Source organism: Bos indicus, chromosome 5 (genome assembly GCF_029378745.1).
Source record: "Bos indicus isolate NIAB-ARS_2022 breed Sahiwal x Tharparkar chromosome 5, NIAB-ARS_B.indTharparkar_mat_pri_1.0, whole genome shotgun sequence".
NCBI lineage: Eukaryota > Metazoa > Chordata > Mammalia > Artiodactyla > Bovidae > Bos > Bos indicus.
This window is the reverse complement of record NC_091764.1, coordinates 30,091,453-30,110,552: the sequence shown is the minus strand read 5'-3', so window position 1 is coordinate 30,110,552 and position 19,100 is coordinate 30,091,453. Positions and strand designations below refer to the sequence as shown.

The 19,100-nt window shown below is 49.1% G+C and overlaps 1 protein-coding gene across 2 annotated transcripts in view; it reads right to left on the bottom strand.

Annotated features, from left to right (window-relative positions):
- Positions 1-7,170: 7,170 nt before the first annotated feature.
- The window catches only part of FAIM2 (Fas apoptotic inhibitory molecule 2), a 34,556-nt gene continuing 22,626 nt past the window's right edge, over positions 7,171-19,100 (bottom strand). For both annotated transcript variants that reach the window (XM_019960618.2, XM_070789147.1), the window contains one exon: positions 7,171-10,801. In XM_019960618.2, the coding sequence (XP_019816177.1) occupies positions 10,652-10,801 (150 nt within the window). In that variant the 3' untranslated portion in view covers positions 7,171-10,651. The remainder of the gene's footprint in view (positions 10,802-19,100) is intronic.

Below are 19,100 nucleotides of genomic sequence, written 5' to 3'. Positions count from 1 at the left end.
TAATAATTTTTCACCCCTTAAGGGGCTCTATGCCCATTAGGACTTTTAGAATGTTTAGGCTTCCCGTGCCTTTCATGGTTGGGAAGTTGTGAACAATCATGTGGGTTAGTTGTAAGAGTAAGAAAAAACCTGTCAAGCAAGCTAGAATGCCAACAGAGGGGGTAGAATAGAAATATTCCTTTCATGCCCAGGAAACTTATCAACTTAGAGCCCTAAGTTGATTTTCTCCAGAGAAAGGTGGTTGGGGATAGCCCCCTGCTAATATCAGAAGAGTGGTTGAAAGGCATAATATAGTGAACAGTAGACAGACAGATTTTGGTTTCGGGGTAGGTGCTTGAGCAGGTCCAGGGAATCCCTCGAGTCCTGATATGCCTTTGCCTGTCAGGTCTTCTCCGCATGACCTTTGTCATGGGTGGGATCTCCTGTGGTGGCTCCTGGCAGATTATACTCAACATAATATTTTTCAATATTATTTTTCATTTAATTTTATGCAATATTGTGATTCTGTGTCAATATTTACCGATATTATCATTCTTAATGACTGCTTAGTAGTTCATAGAACAAGTGTGTCACAAATTGTTAGTCTCTTATTGTTTAATATTTATGTTTCCAAATTTTCACTCTTATGAACACTATCCCAATGGACATCATTTTATCCTTTTGGCATTTGTCCAGTTGTTTTCTTAGGATAAATATCTAAAAATATGATTCCTGGGACACAAGGCATACACTTCTAAAAGTCACTTGATAAAGATGGCTAAATTCTCTTCCAGACTTGTTTCCCAAACACAGATCTAATCTTGTCAGTTAATCTTGTCTAATCTTGTTAATTAATCTACTTAACTGTCTACAGTGTTCTCACTGTCTACAGAATCTAGGTTCATCTCCTGGGCAGAGTGTTGCTGGGTCCCTCATATCCCAATTCCTCTCCAAGTTTTAGCATCTTTTCTTTCTATGCTCTTCCAATCCCCTGTGTTCTAGTTATACCTGACAATTGCAATCCTCTACATATTGTAACATTCCATGCCACCAGGCGTTTGAGTCATTCCCTTAGTCTGAAATACCCTCTTATCTCTTGTCTTCTTGACCAAAGTGTGATCATTCTCTAAGTTCAAAGGTCTCTGAGAAGCCTTTTCTAGCTCCCTATATAACTATAACTATATAACTATATATATATATATAACTATATAACTATATATATATATATATATATATATATATATATATAAAACTTTCAAATTGTGGTGCTGGAGAAGACCCTTGAGATTCCCTTGGACAGCAAGGAAATCAAACCAGTCAATCTTAAAGGAAATCAACTCTGAATATTCACTGGAAGGACTGATGCTGAAGCTGAAGCTCCAATACTTTGGCCACCTGATGCAAAGAGGCGACTCACTAGAAGAGACCCTGATGCTGGGAAAGATTGAAGGCAGGAAGAGAAGAGGGCGACAGAGGATGGCGTGGTTGGATAGCATCACCGACTCAATAGACATGAACTTGGGCAAGCTCTGGGAGATGGTGAGGGACAGGGAGGTCTGGCGTGCTATAGTCCATGGGGTTACAAAGACAGCAACTAAACAACAACAACAACATATAACTATAATAGAAGGGCACTTAATACATTAGTTACCTCCCTAACATTGCAACACCACTCTGCTGAGTCCCTTGAGGACAAGGTCTCTTTCCTCTGCTGGTGGATACTTGTTCTTTCTGCCTGCTAAGCATTCGACTTTCTCCTGGGAACCATACTCTGATTTTCCTTTGGGGAGCTATCCCTTACCTCCCTGATTCCCATCCATGAATGTGGCTCCAAGGATAAAGATATGACCTAGGTCCGTTCTGTCAGCATCCCACCCTAGTGCCGCAGTGATTGGTCCAGCAGAGAACTTCTGAACCGAGGACGACCAGTTAGAGTCAGGCAGGACTTCTGCTAGAATTCCTGGGCTAGAGAGCTCTGGGAACTCCCGCGGAAATAGTTTTATCAATTCTGTTGGCCAAAGAACTTGTGGTCTTTGTTTTAAACTGCTCCATTCTATCCTCAAGCCTCATGCATAATATACCCAACATTTCCCAAGACCCTGAAGTCTCATCCCATTACAGCATCAGGCTCAAGCCTGAGGTCCAGAATCACATCTAAACCAAGCCTATGTGCTCTTGAGGCTCTTAAGGTTTGGTCCCTGGGTAAGGCTGCTCTCAATCTGAAGAATTCAGAACAATAGAGACATCTCCCACCCCTCACTCCCCACTGACCTCCATAGCATACAATAGGGGAACAGGGATGGGACAACCACAATAGTTGCTCTGGTTCAAAAGCGAGGAAATGAGAGGTATACAGAAGACTCTGTTTATGAACTCCATCTGGGCACATACATGTTGCCCATTCCTTGACTAGGGCCCAATATATCCCTCTGGCAATGATTCTCTGTGGCTCTTCACTGCACCCTCAGTCTGGCTTCTTGGTTTTGCCTCTGAGTCACTTTATTTTCCATAGAAAGTAGTCCATATTGCCTCTGAATTGTTTTCTCAGCCTGCTTCCTGTCCACAGATGTTCGGGAGTTCAAAGTGTTCTCCATTTTGCACTGTTTCTGTCCCTTGGCAATTGAACTGGTGGTGCTACTACAAATACAGCTGTCTCAAAAACTGTGGTTTTTCTGACTTATTGAGGATCGGGCCAATAGGTGACAAGAATCACACTCATAAGTCTCTTTAAGACAAGGCTGTCTCTCTTTGTCTTGGGCCCCAGTGAGGCTGCTGAGGGATAATATTTCTAAGATCCTTCCGTGTTCAATCACTCTGTCATGTCCAACTTTTTGCAGTCCCATGGACTGCAACCAGCCAGGCTCTTCTGCCCACGGGATTTTCCAGGCAAGAATAGTGCAGTGGATTGCCACTTCCTTCTCCAGGGGATCCTCCCAACCCAGGGGTCTAATCGGCATCTCTTCATCTCTTTTGTCTCCTGCATTGACAGGAGGATTCTTTACCACTGTGCCACCTGGGAAGCCCATTTAAGATCCTTAGAGGCCCTGTTGTTTAGCAGAGTGGGTCCTTCCCCGACCCTGCTCCCTGGCTGCCAGGCAGCATGTGGGATCTTAGTTCCCTGACCAGGTATTGAAAAATATGCCCCGAGCATAAGAAGCATGAAATTTTAACTACTGGACCTCCAGGGAAGTCCCAACAGAGTGGGTTTGCAACAAATGCCTTTGAGATTCTTAGGAGAGCTTTTGTCTTTTGGAAAGATTCTATGAGGCACCAGCTTAGAATGTCCTAAGGTCTTAACAAACAGTTTTACACTCACACCTTTGGCTTCATCTTTGCTAGGAGATCATGTTTTCCTGACAGTACCCTGGATTTAATCTTTGAACTAAGGTCTTTAATAAAGTATTCTTTCCTGGCTGGATAGACTGTCCCAAGCTTTTTATATCTCCTCCAAATTTTGTTTAACAGAATAATTCCTTCTTTAGCTCTTCTCTCACTATCTGTTTCTTATGATACAAAGCCAAAACAAGCCAACTGACATTTCAGCATTTTGCCTGGAAATTGTCTTAGCAAGATCCATCAGTTCATCGGGTATTTTTTCTGGTTTTCACATTTAAAAGTTTTGACATAAAAAGGGTCTGTGTTCCTCTGGGTTTCAATTATATTTTCCTCAATTTTCCTTTGAACCTTTATATACAATCTCCTCGGAAAAGGCGATGGCACCCCACTCCAGTACTCTTGCCTGGAGAGTCCCATGGACGGAGGAGCCTGGTGAGCTGCAGTCCATGGGGTCGCTAAGAGTCAGACACGACTGAGCGACTTCATTTTCACTTTTCACTTTCGTGCATTGGAGAAGGAAATGGCGACCCACTCCAGTGTTCTTGCCTGGAGAATCCCAGGGACGGGGGAGCCTGGTGGGCTGCCATCTGTGGGGTCACACAGAGTCGGACACGACTAAAGCGACTTAGCAGCAGCAGCATGCAGTCTCCTAGTGGCCCTTCAAGTTTCCTTAACAGTCTCATTGAGACTTGTCAGGAATCTTCTACCACCTGGTCCCCAAACCAGTGCTGTACTTTTGAAGTTTTTTTTTACAGCAGTGTCTCACTTCCAAGGACCAGATTCTGTTCCAGTTACCTGTTGTTGTTCAGTCACTAAGTCAAGCCCAACTCTTTGCGACCCAAAGGACTGTGGCATGCCAGGCTTCCCAGTCCTTCGCTATCTCCTGGAGTTTGCTCAAACTCACCTCCATTGAGTCGATGAGCCATCCAACCATCTCATCCTTTGTCATCCCCTTTTCCTCCTGTCCTCAGTTTTTCCCTGGGGGCTCAGATGGTAAAGCGTCTGCCTACAATGTGGGAGACCTGGGTTCAATCCCTGGGTCGGGAAGAGAAATAGAAGGAGAAGGAAATGGCAACCCACTCCAGTACTCTTGCCTGGAAAATCCCATGGACGGAGGAGCCTGGTAGGCTACAGTCAGTCCGTGAGGTTGCAAAGAGTCGGACCCGACTGAGCGACTTCACTTTCACTTCAGTTTTTCCCAGCATCAGGGTCTTATCCGATGAGTCAGCTCTTTGCATCAGGTGGCCAAAGTATTGGAGCTTCAGCTTCAGCGTCAGTCCTTCCAATGAATATTCAGGGTTGATATACTTTAGGATTGACTGGTTTGATTTCCTTGCTGTCCAAGGGACTCTCAAAAGGCTTCTCCAGCACCACAATTCAAAAGCATCAATTCTTTGTCACTCAGCCTTCTTTATGGTCCAACTCTCATATCTGTACATGACTACTGGAAAAAAAACATAGCTTTGACTCAACAGACTTTGCAGTGGCCACAGGACTGGAAAAGGCCAATCCCAAGAAGGACAATGCCGACGAATGTTCAAACTACCGTACAATTGTGCTCATTTCATATGCTAGCAAGGGACTGCTCAAAATCCTTCAATCTAGGCTTCAACAGTACGTGAACTGAGAACTTCCTAGATTTAAGGTGGGCCCTAAATCCAATGACAAGTATCCTTATAAGAGAAAAGAGAGAGAAATTCGAGACTCAAAGACACAGAGGAAAAGGCCAGGTGAAGACAGAGGCAAAGACTGGAGGGCAGCCACCAGCCAAGGAACACCAAGGATTGTCTGTAACCACCAGACACTGGGAGAGAGACATGGAGCGAATTCTCCCTCAGAGTGTCCACAAGGAACCAACCCTCCCGACACCTGGATTTCAGGCTTCAAGCCTCCGCAACTGTGGGAGAATAACTTAGTTCTGTTGTTTTAAGCTATCCAGTTTGCAGTAGTTTGTTATGGCAGCCCTAGCAACATGTATGGATATGAGAGTTGGACCATAAAGAAGGCTGAGCACTGAAGAATTGATGCTTTTGAACTGTGGTGTTGGAGAAGACTCTTGAGAGTCCCTTGGACTGCAAGAAGATCAAACCAGTCAATCATAAAGGAAATTAGTCCTGAATATTCATTGGAAGGACTGATGCTGAAACTGAAACTCCAGTACTTTGGCCACCTGATGCGAAGAACCGACTCACTGGAGAAGACCCTGATGCTGGGAAAGATTGAAGGGAAGAAAAGGGGGCAACAGAGTATAAGATGGTTGGATGGCATCACCGACTTGATGGGATGAGTTTGAGCAAGCTCTGGGAGTTGGTGATGGACAGGGAAGCCTGGCATGCTGCAGTCCATGGGGTCACAAAGAGTCAGACATGACGGAGCGACTGAACAACATCAGCAACTAATGAAGATAGAATGGGTAAATAGAGACAGTGAGACTGAAGGGCTGGTTGGGGGCAGGAGGTGGTAAGGGAGCCCAGTGCTGCCAACTTGGGCTGCCATCCTTCTGGCTTTTGAAAATATTTATTATTTATTTGGCTCCCACGAGTCTTAGTTGCAGCACACAGGACCTTTGATCTTCCTTGAGGCATGCAAACTCTTAGTTGCAGCATATGGGATCTCGTTCCCCAACCAGGGATTGAACCCAGGCTCCCTGCATCGGGAGCACAGAGTCTTAGCCACTTGGACACTGGATGGCAGCCAGCCATCTATTTTTGCCAGTCCAGCCCTCTGAGCCTTCATTCACTTCCAGCCCCAATTCAGGCCTCCTTTTCCCACTGCTCCACATCTCCTCAGCGCTTGCTTTCCTGCCCGTGTTGCTTTAAGGCACACTTATTTGGAACTCTAAGCTAAATGGTCTGGAGCTGTTGGGTATGTTTTTCTCTCCTGCAGCACCAGTGGAGATTTCTCCTCCTACCTCCTGCCAGCTGTGGAAGTGCTTTGTATGCAGTAGGTGCTTAATAAAAGTTATTCTTCCTTCAGAGTCCTCCAAGTATTGCCCTGTTCCTTTCCCTGCTCCAGTTGAATCGATACCAAAACCTTGTCAGAGGTGAGATAAGGTCTCCCTTTGCTCCAGTGTGACGTGTCCCTCCCATATGCCACCCGTAGCCCCAAGTTCCACAAAGGAGTTTGGTAATGTCATCATCACCCCACGTGTCCTGTAAAACCACCCCCATCACTCACTTGTGTGTAAACTGGACAAGTCACTACAACCTCTGCTCTTCAGTTCCTTGTTAGGTACAATAGAAGCGTTGGAAGGGTTTCATTCATTCCTTTCTCCATTTATTTGAAAGCTATTTATTGACACCATTTGCCGTAAGACCTGTGAATTCAAGGGTGAACAAGACCTGGTTCACGCCTTCATGCATCTCAGATTTTATAGGAGGAGACAGAAGGAGTGGTTAAAATACACCTAGAGTGGTACAGGGTAGAGGGGCTCCGAGGAAGGAGCAGCCAGGGCACCTGGAGGGAGGAGGGAGAAAGGTGTCACAGGAGAGGTGACTCTTACTACATGGGCTTCTAGGGAAACAGATTTGGGGTCAAAATAAGGAAGATTCTTCTAACAGAATTGTGCACAAAAGAACAGGCTTTCATGGAAGGCCCCCTGTCGGGAGGAGCCTCTCACAGAGCTGTGACAGGTGCGAGGATCAAAGAGCCTCCACCGAGGGTCTATTATGTATCGACACAGGAGCCAATGTGGACCGTGGAGATTTCACTCTCACTTAGCTACGCTGGGGCCATCAGCTCTGGTGTGAATCCCTCCCACTGAAGCTGAGTTAAACCTTACACGCACATACACACACACACACCCCCCAAGCCAGAGCCATCTAAGGCGACAAGCAAAAGGTAAGAAAGGAGACGTTTCTGTATCATTATTACTTTTATTCTTATTTCCTGTCAGACACAGACCAAGAGGGTGAGGCCAGGGAAGGAAACAGCGCGGACCCCGGGAAACTTGAAGGAGCTGAGGCCTGAAAGACTTGTCTGGGAGTGTTCTCTGCCCTCAGACATTCGAGAGAGAGCTCTGGGGCTGGGGGGCACAGGGGCGGTTTCCAGCAGACAGGTAAACAGTGTCTGAGACGCGACAGTGATTGGACTAAAGGGGACAGCAGGAGGGTGGTCTGGGGTGATCTGAGAAGAGCCCGGCATGAAGGCCAAAGGCCAGCTCCTGCCTGCAAACCCCAGGCTCCGTCTGCTTCTCCTCCTCACAATCAGGCCCTGCTTTTCCTCAGGCAGCCACAGGGGGGCAGCAAAGTGCTTGTGTGCAATCCCAGGTGGGTCAGGCAGGGAGAGGTGGAGCCTTTTGTTTGGAATAAGAGTCTGGGTCATCCTGACTCCCCTGGGAGGAAAAGCTGAGGATGGGAGAGCCATGATTCCTGGGGCTTCCCCAGGTGATACAGGAGCCACACCTGAGCATGGGGATTGGTGCTGGAGGCCAGGGACTTGTGTATACCTCCCTAGCCTCCCCTCATCTACAATCCCCAAGAGAGGCTCCTTTGATTTGTCTTCCCCTTAGTGAGAGATCTCCCACCCACATCACAGATGGTCAGGTTCCTGGTTGCCTCCAGCTTTATCAAATCAACCTGTCGCTTCCCAGGCCCAGCCCCACCCTTGCCAAAAATGTGAGGGGCCAACAGGTTCCCCTTCTCTTCTGCAGCTTGTGGCACCTGCCCAGCTTGGGTTTCTCTGTTTCTCGTAATCCTGCATTCCTGTTCCCCGCCCTTCCTCCTTCCAAGATCCATTCAGGTGTCCCCAGGCTCCTCGTGCTTCAGTGTAAGTGGAACGGAGGGGCCTCAGCCCTGGCTCTGCTGCCAGCCCAGCAGGTCACCCTCTCAGGACCCAGAACAGGGGCCTCTGCAGCATACTCTGCTTTGAGGGGCCCTGACTGGCCCCCTCAACATCGTTTAAGGCTGAGTGGAGTGCTAGCCTCCCCCTCCCCATGCTTTCGGAACTTAGCCTCAGAAGAGCTTCTCAATCCCCAGTGTCTTCATGAACTGTCCTATGAAGAGGAGGGCTTGGATCGGTGGATTCTGAGAAGTATGACCAAGGCCCAGGCTGAAAATTACAGGGCAAGGGGTGGAGGAGATAACCCCTCCAGAACTCAAACTAGAAATCAAGAGGAATCAAGGGACCTCAGAGGAGAGGTGATTAAAAAAAAGTCTGTGCAAATATGTGTTCTGGTGCCTCCCTTTGTGGCACTCTGGCCACGGTCTTCCATTTTGCTCATAGAAAAACTGAATCATAGTTAGCAAGAATCATTTGCTTAATACCATGAGCCCCTTGGCAATGAGGCACCAGAATCCTTCTTCCCAGCTTGTGTCTAGAAGTTGGAAACTACAGAGTGCAAATCTGGTGGTGGTAGCGGGGGAGGGGGGAGATGGAAGGCCAGGGAGGGGTTACTCAGGACCACAAACTCCCCCGAGCTGTCAGGGCCTGACCACTCGGTCTCATTCCAGCCGCCATCCGGTCTGTTAGCTGTAGGATCTTGGATCAAGCCTCTCCATCACCTCAGCTCTCCTCTGTGCCATGGGCATGTGCAGAGTACTTCCTTTGCAGGATCGCTGTAACGGGTTAATTTAGACAGCACACAGGGAGCAACCCACCCGTGCTCTCAGTTATCTCCGTTTCACATACCAACACTACCACCATCCATTCTTGATTCCCTCTCTCCTCACATCCAAGATGGAAAAAAGCTTCACATGCTTCTGCAATATTTCTTACAAGTTGGAGATAGGAAGGATGGAGAGGGAGGCGTTGGGAATACGTAGATAACATACCTAGTTACCCTCCCCAGGGGCAAAGAGAGCCACTGGCATGTGGGAGGAGAGGCAACCCTGGAGGGAGCAGTCAAGGAAGGGTCCAGGTATCCACTCTGAACCTCCATGACTCCACCCAGTAACTTTCCACTGGCTGAGTTAGCCACTAGCCAAGGCAGCTTGCACACTTCCCCCAGGTGTGGCCTCCTGGTCCACTCTCCAGCAGACCTGCAGGGGGCTGGTGGCTGACGCACACAGTCTGCCTGAGATCTCAGCTGCCTGGAGGCTGATAAGGAGACCTGATCCCATCACATGAGACCAGCCAGAGGGACTTGCCCTGGTTGTTAGCATCAGCTGGACGGTTTCCAAATTGGAGAGATGAGGAGATAGGAGTGAAATGGCCTGGACCTCTGAACTGAGTGGTCAGAGAAGCTAGGAGTAGAGACACGGGCACTGCCAGTGGAGGCCTCAGGAGGCCTGGCTGGGGATAAGCCAGCAACTGGCAGTGGATGAGGGAGGTTTTGGAAGTAAGATGGGCAGAAAGGCCTTGGGGAAGGGCTGGAGGCAGGGCCCAATTTCCTCCTGGGTCAGGGGGTCGGGGTGGGTGCTGCTGGCTCAGCAGTCAGAATAAGTCTCCTTTTCCCAGAACACCCAGTCTTCCAGCGCTCAAGCCCTTACTCAGCCTCAGGCCTGTGAGAGCAGGCTGGGGATTTAAGAGAAGACAGTGAGAGGACGTCGGTCTCAGTCCTGCCACATCTCCCAGGAGGACGCAAGTCTGGGAGAGTCAGCAATGCTGCAGAGCCCAGTTGCTTGGCTGCTTGCTCCTTTGGAATCTCAGGACAGGTCTCCACTCAGGAGCAGGGCCCCCCTATACCCACCTCCTGCCCTGGTAGTGCTGTGTTGTGACCCAGAAGGGTAGACCAAGGCAAGCACAGATGGTACTGGTTTCCTGCCCCTCTCTTCTGCCCCAGGGCTCAAGTGCCTAAAACAAGCCCCTGGTCCCAGAGCTGAGGGAGGCTGGGCAGCCTGGGACAGCCATACTGTTTACCCAGTACCCTTGCCTCTCCGCAGAGCACACACATCTTGTCTCCCAGTTGTCCTCACCACCACTTCCTTACAGAACGTCAAAACCTAAACTGGAAGGAGGGCGAGGAGGCAGGGGTTGGGCACAGGACAGTGTGCCCCAGGGTCCCACACTGTGGGTGGCCCTAGGAGGAATCACAGTCAGGTTGCAGGCTTCAGCTGGGCTTCCTGGGGCCTTTTTCCCACATCTGAAATCCTGCTGGGCTTCTCCCACGCATCCCTTGGGTCCTCAAACCCAGAGGGGCCTCCAGCCTCGATGGTCCCAGTCTGGGAGAGGTAGCTGGGGGAAGGGTGGCACAGGGGACAGTAGGACCGGGTTCCGCAGGGCCCCTGGTGGCATGGGTACAAGCTGCAGAGGGTGGGGTTGAGGACAGTGAGTGGGTCGGCCGAAGGCTGGGCTGGCAGCTAGCTTTATATCTCGGCTTGCAGGAGCACAGGGAGGGTCAGAGGACCAGCAAGGGGGCATTCTCTGAAGGAAGGAAGGAAGGGGTGGGAAGGGCTCCTTATTCCCGGTTGGTGCCAAAAAGCTGCAGGAAGAAGGTGAAGATATAGATGATGTCTAGGTAAATGTTGAGGGCTCCAAAAATATACTCTTCGGGGCTCAGCGAGTGGCGTCGGCTACCCATCAGCAACTGGGTGTCAAAAGCCAGGAACTGAGGGAAAGAGGAAGAGAGAGAGAGAGGTCAGAAAGTCTGATCGCTGTGACACTGACCACTGACCCACCCAGGCCCACCCCCGATACTGTTATTACCTGCAGCCTGGCTGCCCAGTGATCCTCCTGAGAACTTTCCCAACACCTTCCATCCCTAATTCGACACCTATTTACTGAGCACCTACTATGTGCCAGGCACCGATGTGACAAAGAACAAGACAGACCAGATCCCCGACCTCACAGAGCCCAGAGTCTAGTGGGTAAGTAATTGTTAGTATGATGAGTAACCAAAGAGAAACCCAAAATGCCACCAGGGGCTGATGACAGGAACCTGACCTATGAGTGTGTCAGGTGTCAAGGAAGGCTTCCTGGAGGAGGGGACCTTCAAGCTGAAGCAGAGTCTTCTTGCCATTCCCCTCAGGGCCCTACTCTTAGAGGACAAATAAATCCTCTGTATAATAGTGAGCGGGGAACAAGCACTTGTTCTGTGCTTTACAGACATTCCCTACTTCATCCTAATAACATCAGTATCCAGTAAGGATTCTCCCTTTCCTAGAGGAAACCAAGGCCCAGAGATGTTCAGTACATAACCAAGGTTACACAGCTGGGAAGTGGCAAAGCCAGGATCCGAACCCAAGCAGGCTGACTCCAGAGCCCGCTCCTTGAACTGTTCTGCCCTGTGGTTTACGGGCAGTACCCAGGGTTACTGTGTCTTCTGCCAGGAATCAGGCTCCCCCGAGAGCCCCAGCAACCTGCTCAGAACTGCAGAGACCACGAGGAACACCATGCCATGCCTGCTTTCAGGGTCTCACCACTTAGTGGTGGGCACTTACGGATGATTACCGTATAACCTCGGAAATGCCATAATTAGGGCTGATTGGGCAGGAGGAAGGTGGCCCAGGAGAAGTGACTCTCTACCTGCGGCTTGCAGGATGAGTAGGGGTTTGCTAGATGAAGTGGGCCTGGGGAAGCCCTGGAGGTGAGGGTGGGGGTGTGAAGAATGAGGAATTCACCGTGGGGAGAAGTGGGGCAAAAGGACAGACTGAGAGAGGCCGGAGCCCAGGGGCCAAAGGCTCCAACAGGGAGCAGCTCCAGCCTGTGGGACATCAAAGCATGTCACCCTTGAGGGTGGGGAGGTGGGGGTGATTGCAAGTATGGGCTTGAAAGTCAGACCGGCTTGAATTCCAGTCTCAGTTTCGCCACTCACTCACTCTGGGACTCTGGGCTAGGCTATTCAGTCGCTCTGAGCCGTTGAGTCCAACTCGGCAGAAGGGAGATGAGTGTGCTCACCTCCCGAGGTGGTTGTGAGAGTGAGATAATGCTTGCGAGGTGCCTGGCCAGGTGCCCAACACCTGGTAAGCACTTAATGAATGGTGGCTATTAGTGTGGATTTACAGTTATTGTCTGCAGGAGAGGTGCCCTCTTGAGGACATGTGTACGCTGTGCTGAGACACAGGTGTCTCCTGCCACTCATCAAGGAGGCAGAACTGTCGCCAAGGGAAGCTGGGTGGCCTTCGCAGCAGGAAAACAGAACCACAGCCAGGGCTGAGGGGGCTGTGTTCAAGGCACAAGAACAGGACTGGAGTCGGAACACCTAGGTTTGGTCTTTAATACCTCGGAGCCATCCCCCACCTGACCTCAGTGTTCTCATCTGCAAAATGGGACGGTAATGATGACCACACCATGGTGTGATTTTGAGGGTTGATGTCTGACAGTGTATGTGGCATCAACTTCTTATTCTTTAGTGTCATTCCACTCCATTCTACTCTGCTTCTTCTCTTTTCGATTTGGATTCCCAGGTAAAGCTTTCTTGTGTAGGGAGAACAAGCAAGGAGAGGGGCTGACTCAAATGCTCCAGGCTGCTCAGTGGTCACGACTGCCAGCACAAGTTAATAAACTGCCGATCTGGCTTACCAATCATTGCTTGCTTGGTTGATTTCCCAGAGCCTGGTCACCCCTGGGTGAGCTAATGAAATCAAATCTCTCAACCTAGAAGGCTTGAACCTGACCCTGTTGGAGGGGTGATGGGGGGCTGCTCACCAAGGAGCCACCTAGAACAGCCAGCTGGCTTTTCTCTTGGAGAAAAGTATTAGTCACTCAGTCGTGCCCTACTCTTTGTGACCCCATAGACTGTAGGCCACCAGTCTCCTCTATCCCAGGGAGTAGGTTACCACTCCCTGCTCTGGGGATCTTCCTGACCCAGGGATCAAATATGGGTCTCCTGCATTGTGGGCAGATTCTTTACTGTCTGAGCCACCAGGCAAGCCCTTCTCTTAGAGAAAAGAGGGATGAAATGGATCCTGTCCCTGCCTTTTGCGCATGGCCACGGATGCTGATCTCCATGGGCTATGTGGGAGAGTTTGCTCCAAATTTCCACTCCACAGCCCAGTACCACCCACCACTGCAACTTCATGCCTATTGAGCCAGCTGAAGGGTTTCCATTCATTTATTCCCAACAATATTTAAAGTGAGCATCTACTATGCTACAGGGAATTGCCTTCAGAGCACTGACTGTCTAATGAGAGCAAAAAACATGATCAGAGATTACGCTATGAGCATGGACGCACATAGGGAAAAGTAACTTGATAATCTCCCTGGGTGATGAGCACTGTTAACTAATGTCTTGGCTGAGAGCAGGTATCTTGGTTATAGTTAGCACCTTAGCTGGCAGCCAAGATCTCAGTTGAGAGCTAACAACTCAGTTGCCCGCTAACACCTAAAATGACAGCAGGTGCTTGAGTTGCGAGCCAGCTGGATATGAGACCCTTCAGGAGGGACATGGCGGTCAGGGGTAGGAGCAGGATGGGGGTGCTATTAACTTACATCTGAGCAGTCTTCACACACTAGTGCTTTATCTCACTTGCCCAGTTCACCCTAGGAGGTAGATAGTATCATCACTATTTTACACAGGAGGAAGGGAGGCTCAGAGCAGGTGAGTGACTTGCTGATGGCCACTTATCCAGCTGGAACCAGATTACCTGTCTCCTACATCCCGAAAGAGACGGTGGGGGTGGGGTGGGCTTGCAGGGAGGGAGGAGGCACGTGCAGATGGCACAGAAGACAAAGGCAGACTTTCCTGGCTCACCCTACTGGTCAGGGCTGGACCTGGCCAGGCCCCCCGGGCCACGCAGTCGGCCTGATCCTGGGGCGCCCAGGCTTATGTCTGCCGCCCTCCCGGAGGTGAACTGGAGAGGCTCTGAGGGAGCCATGCCATGGAAAGGGCAGCTCAGAGCCACCAATGAACAGGCACTGGATACAAAAAGCTGGGGTTATAATGGGTTGAATCAGCATAAAAAATAATACGCGGACCGTGTCCATCCCACAGAAATGCCAGCAGCACACCCAAAGCTGTTCAAGGCAGCGTTGCTTCTAACAAAGAAACCCTGGAAACAACCCCAAACTCGATCAATTGTGCTGAGGCAGAAATATCTCTGATAACATCTATTATGAGAAATGAACAACGGACAGAAAAATCCATATCACATTAGCCCCTTTACCTAACAAAAAACCTATGACATAGAAGCTACCTAGCATATATCTATAAAATGCATATAGAAAGGTCTGGAAAGAGAGACAATTAACCACAGCAATTACCACTGGGAAGGCAGGGAAGGATATGGCATGACGACATTTGCTTTATGTTTATTATTTAAGGTTAAAAAATGAAATATATGAATAAACGTATTCAATTCCTGGGTTTGAAAAACCCCCTGGAGAAGGGCATGGCAACCCACTTAGTATTCTTGCCTGCAGAATCCCAGGGCCAGAGGAGCCTGGTGGGTTACGGTCCATGGGGTTGCAAGGAGTTGAACATGATTTAGTGACTAAGCATGCACGCACATACTATATATTAGAACATTTTAAAAGAAGGGTTAAAGTAACACAAAAGAAGAGTTCATGAACCCTTTCATTTAATTCTCACCACAAGCTCCTGGGGCAGATATTGCATAATCATCTCTACCATGGAACTGAGGAGACTGAGGCCCTGAGAATGTAAGTGCCTCACCCACTTCACACAGCTGAGAGGACAGTCAATTCCATTCTCTTTCCACCGTGTGACATCACTTTGGGGCATGGGGTGTGTGTGTGTGTGTGTGTGTGTGTGTGTGTGTGTGTGTGTGTGTGTATGTGTATGTGTGTTTGTGTATAAGGATGGAAGAAGTGGGGAGAAAAGTGTACCCAAAGTTCATGGCTAAGAGCCCAGCGGGCTACCTGAGGAGTGCAGGGAGCGCTGGGCCCACCTGCTCCTCACTTTCTGGGCTAAAGGGTGAGACTGGGCTCTGAGGATTCCAGAGAAAAGAGACTAACCGCCAGCTTTAAGCCCTTATGCCCTCGGTTGGGATGTAGGACAGGGAGAGGGCACCTGAGTGGAGACCTGCTTCAGTCCCATAGAAGATACTTCTCCTGTCTTCAGTGGCTTGGGTGTTAAAAGTTTAAACAGCACAGGGGACTTCCCTCATGGTGCAGTGGCTAAGACTCTGAGCTCCCAAGGCAGGGGCCCAGGTTCAATCCCTGGTCAGGAAACTAGATCCCACATGCTGCAACTAAGAGTTCATATGCCATACCTAAGACCCAGCGCAACCGAAGAAATGAATACATATTTAAATAAAAGAGCAGTTCTGGTTTTTTGTTTTTGTTTTTTTTTTTTAAGTTTAAACAGCACAGATGACCTCTGCATACTGCAGTCCTGGGGAGCACCTTCAGGTGGGCCACCACTACCAAAGGAACAGGGTCTGACAGGGTCTGGACAAGAGGGGAGCAATGTGAGAAGGCAAGTAAAAAAGGAAGGGTGTGAATGTAACAGAGCTCAAGAACATGGACTGGGGAGTCCCATAGACTTGGGTTCAAAGCTTGCCTCTGACCTTGGGCAACTGACAACTGCTGCTGCTGCTAAGTTGCTTCAGTCGTGTCCGACACTTCGCGACCCCACGGACTGCAGCCTACCAGGTTCCTCCGCCCATGGGATTTTCCAGGCGAGAGTACTGGAGTGGGGTGCCATTGCCTTCTCCAACTGACAGCTACTAACAGGTAATATTATTGTTCACTGATGACATGCCAGGCACTTTCTCAGTGCTTTGTATATATACTGATTCACTTACAAGTCACAAGCTATGAGGTGGGAACTATTATCTGAATTTTATGGATAAGGAAACAGAAGTACAGAGAGTGACATAACTCAATCAATCCACCCAGCTTAAATGTTGCAGAGAACGGATCTGAACCCAGATACTCTGCTCCAAGGGTTTCCCAAGGAGCGATAGTGGTAGAGAGCCCGCCTGCCAACGTAGGAGACTTAAGAGACAAAGGTTCAATCCCTGAGTTGGAAAGATCCCCTGGAGGAGGGCATGGCAACCCACTCCAATATTCTAGCCTGGGAAATCCCAAGGACAGAGGATCCATGCGGTCGCAGAGTTGGACACGATGGAAGCAATTTAGTATGCACACACAGTGCTCCAAAATCTGGGCTCTGAACTACAGGGTTAACATGTACGACAAGAGCGAAAGCTCCCAGGGCAGCTGAGAAACTACCGCATTCCAGGTGCTCAGCTGTCTTCTTTTTTCCATTTATATATTATCTTATTAAGCATTACCACAGCCTTGTGAAGCAGTTAATATCAGCCCCATTTTAAAAACCAGGCACAGAGAGATCAAGTAACTTGCCCAAAGGTCACAGTGGCAAGAGGATGAGTGAGGCCTTGACTGTGGTTTGGGTGGGGTGCCCATGGTCACCTGGGGAGCTCCCCGGAAGGCCTCCTGCGAGCACCTCCCCCACTCAGGCCCATGTAGATGCGTCCTGTCCTGAGCCCTACTGGGACTCTTAATCACCCCTCCTTCAGTCCACAAGCCCTGGGGCAGGGGGTTTCCTTCACCTTCTCCGAGTTAGGGTGTTGGTTTGAAGGGCTTGGTTTGAGCAGGGCGTTGGTTTCTGAGGATTAGTGTCTGAGGAAGTGAGACTGAGGTGAGGCGCAGGAGCGGGGCACGAGCGTACTTTCCTCCTGAAGGAGCAATTACTGGTCAATCCACCCTCCCTCCTCCTGCCCTCTGAGGAATTCATTTGGACTCCAGGGTTCAGATGAGGCATCAGGTGGGGTATCAGGGCTGCTGTGGTGGCAGAGGGAGGGCTGCCGAACAGAGAAGGTTCTCTCACGGGATCCCTTAAGCTCATGGAAACCAGTGAGGCAAAGGAGTCGCCAAATTCTGAATGAAATAAAGTCTGAAAGAAAATCATATCCCTCCCTCAGGTCTGTGTAGCCATTTTTACTTTTCAAAGTGTTTCTCTAACTGTGAAGAAGGCAGGGCATCTACCATAGCCCCCACGAGAAAAGCAGGGCAAGTGGTGGGGTGGGGCAGACTGGGTCTCTTCCCTGAGCCCCTCAAAGACTGGGGAAGATTCCTAGGACACGCGGATTCCCGGGTGGACCTGGATGAAGAGACTGCCTGAAGCCCAGTCTCTGGATGACAAGGCTGAGAAGGCCTCTCTGGACCCTCCTGATGTGAGGGGACAGACCTCTCCAGGCCTCCATCTTTCCATCTGTGAAATGGAAAGGGAGACAGAATAGAAAGAGTGCTGAGCTGAGAATCAGAAAAAGGGGCGTTTCATCCAGTCTGGCAGCCAACACTGCATGCGTGTGGTGTGTCTGTGTGTCTGTGGTGTGTGTGTTATATGTCGTGTAAGTGATGTGTGGTGTGTATGTGTGACGTGTATATGGTATGCATGTGTATGTGGTGTGTGTATGTGATTGTGTGGTATGTGTATGTGTGTGGACTATATGTGGGGTGTGTGTGTGGTGTACATGTGGTATGTGTGGTGTGTGTATATGTGTGACGTGTGTAAAGTGTGCATGTGTGTGTGGTGTGTATGTGTGTGGTGTGTATGTGTGATGTGTGCAAGTGTGTATGTAGTACATGTGGTATAGGTATGTGGCGTATATATGGTGTGTATGTGTGTGTGGTTGTATATATGTGTGGTATGTATGTGTGATGTGTGCAGGTGTGTATATGTGTGACATGTATATAGTGTGATTGGTGTGGTGTGTGAAGTATGTAGGTGTGTATGTGGTATGTGTGGTGCATGTACGTGATGTGTGTATGGTGTGCATGTGTGTGGGTGTGTGCATGTGTGTATGTGTGTGGTGTATATATGTATGGTCTCTGTGATGTATGTAGGTATGCATGTGGTATGGGTGCTGTATGTGTGTGGTGTGTGTGTGCTGTGCATGTGTGTGTGGTGTGTATGTGTGTGGTGTGTGTGGTATATGTGGTGTATATATGTGATGTGTGTATGGTATGCATGTGTATATTTGTGAGTGTGTGGTGTGTGTATATGTGACTGGGGTGTGTAGGTCTGTATATGGCATATGTGGTGTGTATGTGACATGTGTATGGTGTGCATGTGTGTGTGTGTGAGTGTGGTGTGTGCATGTGTGTGTGTGATGTGTGTAGGTGTGTATGTGGTATATTTGGTGTATGTGTGTGACGTGTATGGTGTGAATGTGTGTTTGAGTGTGTGGTGTGTCTATATGTGAATGGTATGTGTGTGTGATGTGTGTAGGTGTGTATGTAGTATATGTGGTGTATGTGTGTGACGTGTATGGTGTGCGTGTGTGTGTGTGTGAGTGTGTGGTGTGTCTATATGTGAGTGGTGTGTGTGTGTGATGTGTGTAGGTGTGTATGTGGTATATGTGGTGTAGGTGTGTGACGTGCATATGGTATGGGTGTGTGTGTTTGTGAGTGTGTGGTGTGTATATATGTGAGTGGTGTGTGTGTGTGATGTGTGTAGGTGTGTATATGGTATATGTGGTGTAGGTGTGTGACGTGCATATGGTATGGGTGTGTGTGTTTGTGAGTGTGTGGTATGTATATATGTGAGTGGTGTGTGTGTGTGATGTGTGTAGGTGTGTATATGGTATATGTGGTGTAGGTGTGTGACTGCATATGGTATGGGTGTGTGTGTTTGTGAGTGTGTGGTATGTATATATGTGAGTGGTGTGTGTGTGTGTGATGTGTGTAGGTGTGTATATGGTATATGTGGTGTAGGTGTGTGACGTGCATATGGTATGGGTGTGTGTGTTTGTGAGTGTGTGGTGTGTGTATGTATGTGAGTGGTGTGTGTGTGATGTGTGTAGGTGTGTACGTGGTATATGTGGTGTAGGTGTGTGACGTGCATATGGTATGGGTGTGTGTGTTTGTGAGTGTGTGGTGTGTATATATGTGAGTGGTGTGTGTGTGTGTGATGTGTGTAGGTGTGTATATGGTATATGTGGTGTAGGTGTGTGACTGCATATGGTATGGGTGTGTGT